Raw genomic sequence first — 11,073 nt, forward strand, 5'->3', positions numbered from 1 at the left:
ACTCCACCGCTGTACTGTGTTTGTGCTCGTGAAGCCTCAAAACGTGTAAATAAATAATACTAAAACTATACATGCGGCATTGAATAAGAACAGCGAAAAATGTCCCTTTAGTTTACTGGGTTCTGTATTTGAAATTTATAGTTTCAAATACAAACATTAAAGAATTCCATATACCAAAAAGAAATGCACAGCAATGAAAAAACGTAGGGGCATATCAGCAAGGTGAGGCAATAGAATTATCGCCGCTTTTGCGGCCTTTTTCGACCGAAAAGCGGCGATAATTTTTTCGCCTAATTAGCAAGCTCACGCTGACGCGTGAAAACTTGCGTTAGCATATGAATTCCTAACGCCCAACTTTGCATCTCTAATGAGATGCAAAGTGGGCGTTCCTGACCTGACATGACAGGAGAAATGTCGCTAAGCGACATTTCTCCTATCATCAAGCCCCACGCTATGAAGCATAGCGGCAAGAAAAGTAGCGATAACCCCTGTTATCGCTACTTTCCTTACGCCTGCTTCAGGACTGACTTAGCCATGATATCCTATGGAAGGTGGATATCATGACTAAGTTTGTGAGTCCCTATCATCAAGCTAACGACACATTGTGTGAGATTATCGCTGGGTTTCCAGCGATAATCTCACGTTAGGCAGTTAGCGCTAGGATTTTTATTGCTTTTGAGATAAGCGTTGCTAATAGCACGCTATCTCAGCGATAAAAATCCAAGCTAGTCGGCGATAATGATCCTAGCGCTAAGTGCGCTTAGCGATAATTATCGCCGGTTGTTGCTGATATGCCCCTTAAACCTTAACAAACATGAGGCACAGTGCCCCGCACCTACCATCCACCTCCTGTCCCCAAGGGCAGGCAGGGACTGGCGGGGGGAGAAGGAAGATGAAAGGGTGGGAGTGTAGTTAAAGCAGCAATGGAGCATGTGCTGTGCATGAGGAGAGCCTTTCCAATAAGGAAACGGAAAAAGAAGTGCAAAACCTAAGCGAAGTAGACAGAGGAGCAAATACGCATGTAACGGGGCCAGTCGCCAGGGACAGGAACAACCAACAGAAAGAAGAGACACTTGTCAAACTTAGCAACAGAAAGGAAGGGAATTCAGACAAACACACAAAGGAATCTATGGGAAGCAAGGGGCTGGATCAGTGCCCATAGAGTGGATACAGCATGAATCACAGAGCAGTGCATGCGTGCTGACTCTAGGCTCAACCCAAAAATTAGAGGGAACATTGCTCAGAAGCATGGAGACACATTCTCGTGTGTGCTGTCCCACACATATTCCAAACAACATAAAAGGTTTTTTTCAATACAAAATCCACGGGCCTACTACATGGGATGTGCCCTGACTTCATCACCATGTCTGCTTGGTAAGCAGACATGCACAGTTTGAATCCTGTCTTGTCACTCTGAGTGACTGGAACTGTACACTGGGCACCTTCAGACCCTCGGACAGACAGAGGAAACAGAGGAGTGTCAGTGCTCACACATTTTAATAGTCAAGCTGTCCCTTGTGTGGAATTTCAGGTAGTTCCCGGTGAGGTGCCCGGCATAGCATTATAATACTTTTTACCACCTTGGGCATAGGTGTAACTTGAGCTTGCATAAAGAAGTATCCTATATGAACGGCTCTGTGTATCAAGGAGCTTGTCTTACCACAATCTTATTTAATATAATATTTCAACAGCTAAGTCGGATTGATGAAAACGTAGGCACACCAAAAATAGATTCAAGTTACCACAGGGCCTGCTTCTGAAACTAATAAGCAGGTAAGAAGATGCCTTCAAGGGATTTATTTAGTAGTTAATTTATGTAATTTTTGATCTCAGTTAGAGGTAGGGTAGTTCTATACCTACAATGTTAATTCATATCACTGTTTATATTCTTAAACAAAATCAATTTGTCAGATTATACATCAAACATGTGTGAATATATCATCAAAGATCAACGTAAATGAATAAAACAAGGAGGAAAAACAAGAAAAAAGAAGTTGGGTGTATATATAAAAATAAAATTTATGATCACAATTCAAACACGGGTACTTGGAATAGCAGCAATTATAAATGTACTGGAAGGAAGTGATTTAATTATTAATGCCTTCACTTTCATAATAATCAAACACTTTTTCACAAACACAATGGATTATTTCGCTGGAAAACAGTGTGAAAGTCGACGTTTCGGTCTTCAAGTTTTCTTTGACAAGACCATCCTCAGGACTATTACATTTAAAAGGTTGACCCCTTGGTATATATCTTTCGCTCTCTCCCAACAAATGATTAGGCTGAAGATCGTCGTTGTTCCGAAATATTTTGCAAGTTCTATAGTACTAATCTTAACTATCAACGTGATTTAAGCGGAAATAAACCAATAGGCTCCGTTAGATAAATACGAGAGATCCAAGTGATGTAGTCACACGGCAAAATATTCAGGTGGACTTTAAGACGTTCACGTCTCCGTCTCAAATGTTTTTTAATTTCTTTAGGTAGTGGACAATATCGTGAAAGCAAATTCACTTGTTCATTAGTATCCGAATGGTGTAGTCATTAAATCCGAAATTCAAATGGCGATTTTGACGCCAACATACACGGTGAGAGTTGATATGCCGTCTATACGATTGCTCGGAATTTAGAGAAATTCAAAACAGACCTCAGATTAAGTCGTGAGCGTCAAAATCGCCATTTGAATTTCGGATTTAATGACTACACCATTCAGATACTAAGCAACAAGTGAATTTATAATTGCTGCTATTCCAAGTACCCGTGTTTGAATTGTGATCATAAATTTGATTTTTATATATACACCCGACTTCTTTTTTCTTTTTTCCTTGTTTTTCCTCCTTGTTTTATTCATTTACGTTGATCTGTGATGATATATTCACACATTTGATGTATAATCTGACAAATTGATTTTGTTTAAGAATATAAACAGTGATATGAATTAACATTGTAGGTATAGAACTACCCTACCTCTAACTGAGATCACAAATTACATAAGTTAACTACTAAATAAATCCCTTGAAGGCATCTTCTTACCTGCTTATTAATATTTGCCCGAGCCCTCAAGGGTATATTGGGTTGTCCACTGCATCTACCTACTTCTGAAACTAGCAGATCCTCCACATGGATTTAGTTTCACGTTCCAATCATCACAAGGAGGAACCTGAAAAAGCATTAAAGTCCTGGAGTGACTCTCATTTTTAAGTCTCGCCTGAGCCAGCGCATTCGCTGCTCTGCAAGACATCTAGTATATGGGTTTTCTAAGTGCTACCAGACCTCGCTGGCCTAATGCTTGCGTTCACACGAGCGTGCACGCGCGCAGCCGCCATCTGCCTCCCTTGCAGCTCTTTGATCGCGATCACTTTCGCTTTCACGGCCGCGGGCCATTACTTTTACGGCCGCGGGGCCAATGCTTGTCTTGAGTGTCAAGAATACCCCCTTCTAAGAGTTTCGGCTTCTTGGCCAATGGGAAATGCTGCCCCCTCAGTGAACCATCAGTTGTTTGAAACCTCTTGCGGTTTGTAAGATCATGCCGCTTCTATTGATTTTGGTTGGCACGATGTTCACGCATCAACGTTCTGTTTGTACTTGGATATTCATGTATGCTAAACACCTCTGTGTATTCCTTTTGAAGATTCCATGTTCCCATGCTATGATGACAAATTGTACATGTCCTCTTGTTGTGGAAGCAACGTTAGCTTTACTATGATTTTGCAATGATACACGTAATTTGACTGTGTTGTGAGCCTAAGATTATCAAGTAATATGGTTGTGTCACATTGTAGAGGTTTACATGTCCTGGTTGTCCTGTGATCCTTGTCCAGCTAGTTTTTCTTTCCACTGATGGTGCTCTGATGTTGTTGCAAATAATCGTGTCATATATTGTCCATGTCCCCTTCTGCTATGATCTTTGGGTGCATTTAGCCTCCTGGCTGTGCTGTGTCTTTCAGTTCATGTGTCCAGTGGTTGATCTTTGTTCTTGGTATTTTTATTTTCTTGTTGTCTTGTGTCCTTAACTTCACTGTTAGAGCTGTGATCTGTAGGTGCACGTCCACCTACCTGTTTGTTCGCAATCTACCATATAAGTGCATGGCAGTGTTAAGGGAAGCAAGGTGGCCTACACACAGATGCTGTGCAGCTAAATGGACCAGTTTTGTACCCTGGTGCATGAAAGAAAGCCTACTAGGTAACCAGGGACACAACAATTATTAAATATTGAGGCATTTACTTGATACAAACTCATGCTTGTGTAAGAATGAATCTCTCAGCTACAGCTTCAGATACCAGATTCCTCTGAAATGGACATTTTCTCCTCTCCAGTAATCAAAAGGTTTCTAGGAGAGCAAAGATAGTGTCTCCACTGAGGTCAGCCCCCACTGCAATGAGGAGCCTTATCATGGTCCTGACGCTGTTAAGGAAACCTCCTTTCACACCGGAGAGGATGTGGTCCGTCGGCTAGACTGCCGACTTTGGTGCTGGAAACCAGGGTTCGAGCCTCGGGTCTCGTCCACATCCTGTGATTCTGGGCAAATCACTTAGTCTCCCCGTGCCTGAATGTGTAATGTAAAAACGGTGCTCGTGTAAAGCGCTCCAATACCTTCGGGTCGAGTTCGCGCTATATAAATATACAACAAGAACAACAAAATACAAAAAAATTCGCACAGGGTCGCCACTGATTATCTTGAAGCGAGGGAGACGAGGTATTTTCTGGGTTAGTCAGGAACCTCAGGTTTACACGTTCCCTGGTTTGGCCGTCCCATGCTCTCCTTCTACCCTCCTTTCTATCGGTCATTCTTTTCCACGCCCCCCCTGTTTGTGTTGTCCATAGTTTATCTGAGAGTGTTGCGCCCCTGCCCGCCCGCAGGTCCTCTTCGGGTGGTGCGGTGTTGGCTTGGCGCGCTTTTCTGTGGCAGTGACCATGCGAGTAGTGCTGGATCGGCTCCAGCCTGGGCTTTCAGTGGCCCTCCGAGCAGAGCTCACGGGTGCGGAGGAATGTTGGGCTTCGGCTAAGACCTGCATTGTCTGTAATCGTTAACTCTGTCAGCAAACAGTGCGAATGGCCGTCAGTGCTCAGGGAAAAGCCTTTCATCTCTGCGCTCAGAAAGCAGGCGGAGCCGTGCACCGAGGCGACAGCCAATGGCTGCTTCCAGTGTGTGGGACACTACTGCCTGCCGCTAGGGCCTGCTAAGCGCCCGCAAGCTCTCCGAAGGGCATGAAGCGCTAACCCAGAGCTCGAATACTGCCATCGAGGGCTCCAGAGGATATAATGTGCTCCTAACAAGCACACCAAAGAGCTTACAACTCCTCCCTCAAGAAAGACAAAGGATGGCGTAGTCTGCTACGGAGTAAGGGAAGACAGTGCAGTGGAAACTGGAGTTATTGTGAAGTATGTCTGATGCTATCGCTTGGCCTGGCGCAGCCCTGCTCGAGGGTAATAGGGTGTTGTAGTGTATGCTGCATGTTACTTGGGTGGCTTGTGATGTGCATTCATCCCGGTCTCAAGTCCCCGTGCTTAACTCTACCCACGCTGTCAGGTAACTGCAGTTGGCACTAAATGTTCTCTGGACATGATCATGACAGTCCCAACTGCAGAGCGTGGCTCAAGCACAACTCCAGTAACCCACAGAACTTACACTAACAACTACTAGTATACCAAAGCGTGGCTAGTAACAGCCAAAGGCTCCGCAGGGTATGGCAGCTGCCAGCTACCACAGTTCCAGAATTGTATTGTGCCAACTATAGCTATAACTCAGCTTGTGGCAGGCGCAAGGCGTTTGCTGGTCTTGACTCTGTACACCGTCCGCTGGTTAGGTCTCGCTGAGCCAGCGCATGCGCTGCTCTGCGAGACATTTAGCGTACGGGTTTTCAAAGTGCTGCCACAGGCTTTTGGTGGCCTAAAGCTTGCGTGCACGTGAGCGTGCACCCGCGCATCTACCATCCGTCTTTCCTCCATCTCACAACTCCCGCTTCTCTTCATCGCGATCACTCTCACTTTCGCGGGCCGCGCGTCTGTGTCACTTTCACGTCAGCGCGGCCAATGCTTGTTTTACCTTCTCTTCTCATCTCATTTCCCTTTTTTCTCATTTGTTTCTCCTGTCTTCCTACGTACTTCGCTTTTCTGCATTTTTTAAATTGTCCCCCCTTTTGCTCATTCTCTAGTTAAACCATCCCCTGTCTATGTCAAACTTATTTTCATTATCTCTTTACCATTGTTCCGTCTCTTACTTTCTTTTCCTCCTTTCTTTTTTTCATTTTCTTCTAATACTAATACCCCGCCCACTCACAATTTCCTTCATCTTTCTCCACTCTTTCATTACTACTCCCTTTAACCGCTTTTCTTTACCATAATTTTGACAGCGCATCATGTTCTCTTTCATTATTTCTCAACAAACTTTCTGTTTTTCTGTATTTCTTATACGCCTGTCTTTCCTTTCATTATGTTAAATATTACATGTCCGTGCTTTCTTATACCCTACTTTACCTATTTTTTTGTTTGTCTTCAACACATTTCCTCCAGTCTTTCCTTTTCTGTTCTCCTTATTCATTTAGCCATTTTCCCGAGTTTTCTGTTAGCCATGTTACTGTCTCATTATCCTTTTAATATATATATTTTTTATTATCCTCCTTTTTTATTATCCATCCGCTGTTTTACTTTTTCTTCTATTTTTATTGTCTCCCATTCTCCTTTTCTTCTGATCCTCCTATCTTTCAGCATCTCACCCTTTTACTTTTTTTCTTACGGTCTTTCACCCCAACTCCTGTTTAACTATACCGTTTTTAGAAACTGGAAATAAAATAAAAAAATATACAGAGAACATACAGCAGTTTCCTCTGCTGTGTCGTTGTGTTCTAACATCCCACGCACTTCTGCTTGCATGTAAAATCAATCATCTCGTTGACGTAGAAGAGATCCTTAACGCACCTGCTCTGTCCTTAAAAGATCACACCCGTTTTATGTCCCTCTCCACTTTTTTACTCAATATAACAGGATGGGGCACCAGCTCAATTATTGCTTCTTAGTAAGCCTGCAAGTGCGCTAAAAATGCCAAATTCTTCCGTATAAATGGACCGAATCCCAGGTCTCTTGGCCAGCATCTGTGTGTTTAAAGAGTTACTGCTTCTTCCTTGTACCCAAGTCCACAGTCCTTCCCTTTCATGCCCAGCAGCGAGTGTTGTTGCTATCACTAGTGCAGCAGGTGCAGTGGCACAGGCGCCAAGTGGTTAGCGGCGCCCGCTGCCGCCCTGTTCGTGCTGCATTTTAGTACCCACATGGTAGGCAAGTGGTACCCTTTTCTTTGGTTGCATTGGGCAGCATGGTACTTAAATTGCGCTCGCGGGCTGCTGGTGTTCGGGAGCTCTCGGAAGAGAGCTGCACCCCAAAACATGCTGTCTCGCGCTAGGACACTCGTGTTTTCATTCATTCAAGTACTTTGCAGTAAAGGCACACGCACTGTCAACTTGCCAACACTGAACAAGCATTGGCATAGCCAATAGGTCTCACCTTTGGGGCCTTATAAGTGTTTAACCATGCAACAGTTAATGTTGTTGCACCAAGGATATTGTGCTGCATAACTAAATACTTATAAGGTCCCAAAAGCGAGACCTATTGGCTATGCCAATGCTTGTTTAAACTGCAATTTGAATCACTTCTTTTCCTTTTGCTTTGACCCTCATGTGCCGAATCGCACCTCTTGACGATAAGAGACCTCAGGTGTTGCTGTCAGCATTCCATTTAGGTACCGCATTAAATAGCTGAAGGTTTTCTGGGAAGACTCTTTTCTCATTATCAGGGAACGTATAAAACGGCACACGCGGAGTTCTGTTGCTCGAACCAAAAGAAAGGTCTGCACGGTCCATCAGGGATGCCACCAGCTGAAGCACCTGAACTGGTGGGGCCTTTCACACATGAGTAAATCAGAGATGTGATTCTTGCTTTCTGCCAGTTTAAGCACTTTGTAATTAAAGAAGTCCCAGCTAGGATAGGCTTTTAGAGAGCCCACTAGTATTTCATCGCTCAGGTGTGCTTTATAGCCCTATGACCGACACACAGTTTTGGGAGGCTTTTAAAGTGGTAGGAATACTAGGAAGAAAAATGTGAAAGATCTGAAGAAGTTGGTTTAGTTCCATGGTCCTGTTCGTCACATTGGAAGTCACTCAGTTTATTTGCTGCCTCTCCAAGTCAATGAGATGGTGAGTCTGAAGATGTTGATGATTTTACTGTATAATTCAGTAGTGATGTGTGCAGAGTAGAGATTTGCAGATGAGGGGTATAAGGAATAGGGAGCAAGGTCAACACATTAGCCCTGTTTGTGTTTTTTTCAGAGTACTATGTGATTTTTCAGTGTACTATGTGATTTTTCAGTATACTATGTGATATTGTGGTGGATTCAAATGGTTCTAGTGGTGGAATAAGTGGAGAGTTGTCTTCCTTTTGGTGTCTGCAGGCCGGAGTGTGAGTGGTAGATGGCTAACTTTTCTTATTCTGACTTGCTTTTCTTTTTCCAATAGAACTATTTAGCGGAAAAGATGCTGAATTTATTCCCTTTGCTCAATCCTGATAACTCTGCCAAAGAGGCTTCTACTCCATCTGTCCCTGCAAGTCCCCATTTCGCCACCTACAAGGCTGCCAATATTCACAAGGCTGGCAGCCCAGACGATAGTACCAATGCCCTTAAAGGTACCAGGTCCCAAAACGCTACAAATCCCAGCACCATTACCAGTCCTCACAAGGCTTCCAAGTCCCACAAGGCAATTATTGCCCCCTTGACTATTAGTACCCACAAGACTACCATGCCCCACAAGTCTGCCAGTCACCTCCTTGCTACCAATTCCCACATCACTACCAGTCCCCACACCACTACCAATCCCCACATCACTATTAATCCTCACACCATCAATAGTTCTCACAAGATTACTAACCCCCCCTTTCCAAACAATCCCCATGCCTCTGCGAATCATTCTTTCACTAACAATCCCCTTATCCCCCACCATCCTTCCATGTCTCCCAACCTCTCTGTTTTACCCCAGTTTCCAAAGTCTCTTAATTCCCCTGTCTCACAAAGTGCCCACATCTCAACCAGTACCCCCAACAATAATAATCCCATAATGGTTAACAATCTTCCCGTCTATCAGAATCCACCCATCTCTCCCAATTACCCTTCCACTCCAAACAGACCCATCTCTCCCAGTTCGCTCATCAATAACAAACCATTCATTTCTCCCAATCCCTCAGTTTCTCCTAGCACTACCATCACTTCCATTCCCCCCATCTCTCCCAGTCGTCCGATCACTCCCAAGTCCAGCAGCTTCCACAAGCCCCGCATTCCTCCTACGTCTGGTATTGTTACAACCATTAACCCCTCTAAATATTCCCATGCTTCTATTAATGGATATGCCTCTGTTCCTGCCCACAGACATCACTCTCACCACATTACTGCAGCTGTCCCCAACCACACTAATCCCAATGCATCTAGCTCTCTCCAAGGCATTTCCACTAGTCTCACCTCTTCCAGTCCTCACCTCTACATCATGTTGCACACCTCAGTAAATCTTCACACATTTTCAACTCCTTCTAACATTCGCTCCATACCACACAGAACTAACACTACTACTCACCACTCTTCCTATGCTAATCCCTCGACCATCACGTCCATCCTCCCTGACACCTCTACCACCACCTTGGAAACTTCAATCTCTACCTTTCCGGACACCTTTAAAAAGATCTCCCCAAATCTTGACACCACCTCTTTAGGCTCTCATGCCTCAAGAAGATCTACTACCTCCTCCCACACTATAACCACAACCTCTACCAATCCTGAGGCCACTTCCATTGTTAATGTTCCCAACATCTCTACAACCAACACCATTCCTGACTTCTCTGCCAACACATCTCCCAGCAGTCCAGACAAGATCACCACCACTTCAACTGCTTTTCCGTACGCCTTCACTCCTACCACTAGTCCTCCTGCCCTTGATTTTCCTGGTGCTTCTCCCAGCATTTCATTTTCCCACAGGACTGAAACTCTTAGAAAGTCTGCAGGCTATAAGACATCTTCTGGCATTTACACTGCTCCGAACATTCATACTCCCTCCGGATATGAAACTAATTTTGAAATTTTTGCTACCCCTATTCCTGGCTCTTCTCTCATCCACCACCGCACCCATAGACTTTTTGTTACTCTTGGCAATGAAACATCTTTCAGTCCTTCCGCTCTCACCACTTTTGAAATTCTTCCCAGTGTTTCCTCACCCTCCAGCATTGAAGCTGTTCCCAGCATTGCAGCTCCTCTCAGCAATGAGAGATTCACCCATACTTATACTTCTCCTTCTGCCTTTCCCTTTTCTGCCATCTCCGACTCTCATCCCAGCATTCAAACATTCCCCACTGATGACACTTTCCCCAGCACTCTCACTGCCACCATCTCTAAGATCTCTTTTAGTATTCACATTCCCATTTCTTCCACCACTGACTTTCTTCCAACAATAGCGACTTCTGAAACATCTGACACTTCGCCCGGCAATCCTACTTCCTCCATATCTGATGCTTCCCCTAGTATTCTTGCTTTGTTCATGTTTGACACGTCTCCCAGCATTCCCACTTCTTCCACCTCTGGAATTTCCTCCAGCATTCTTCCTGCCTCCATTTCTGACACTTCCACCAGTACTCCTATTTCCTCTGTCCATCCCATTGCCAACACAAAAGAGCAGAAAATAAATTCAGTGCCAAAGAAGAAGGATACTGTACCGGGCAACATAAACATCCTGGAAAGCCTTCGGAAACATCGCTTCTGAAAGTATCGAGAAGAACTGTGGAGGTAGGATAGAAGACCTAGAGACCCACTGAAGAAGTGTTCCTGGGAATACCAGACTAGAACTGAACAAGACTGATCCCTGAAGTACATATTTGACATTTTTTTTTCATGATAGCTTTGTTACCCCCTTTATTTTGCTCTGTCTTCATACAAATACCTTTAATATGATGCCATTCATTGCACTTTACAAATCATTGCATCCCTCCATCTACCATCTCTCAGATATATGTCATGTGTCTGTGGGTTTGTCCCGCACTGTCAC

General features: G+C 44.2%; 1 protein-coding gene across 1 annotated transcript in view; it reads left to right on the forward strand.

The window, feature by feature from the left end:
* LOC146784224 (myoferlin-like) overlaps nt 1-10,791 on the forward strand; it is a 3,625,175-nt gene extending 3,614,384 nt beyond the window's left edge. The window contains exon 31 of the mRNA XM_085634512.1: nt 8,509-10,791. Coding sequence (XP_085490638.1) covers nt 8,509-10,791 — 2,283 coding nt within the window. The remainder of the gene's footprint in view (nt 1-8,508) is intronic.
* The last annotated feature ends 282 nt before the right edge of the window (nt 10,792-11,073 follow it).

The sequence above is a fragment of the Triturus cristatus genome, chromosome 11, assembly GCF_964204655.1.
Source record: "Triturus cristatus chromosome 11, aTriCri1.1, whole genome shotgun sequence".
Classification (NCBI taxonomy): Eukaryota; Metazoa; Chordata; class Amphibia; order Caudata; family Salamandridae; genus Triturus; species Triturus cristatus.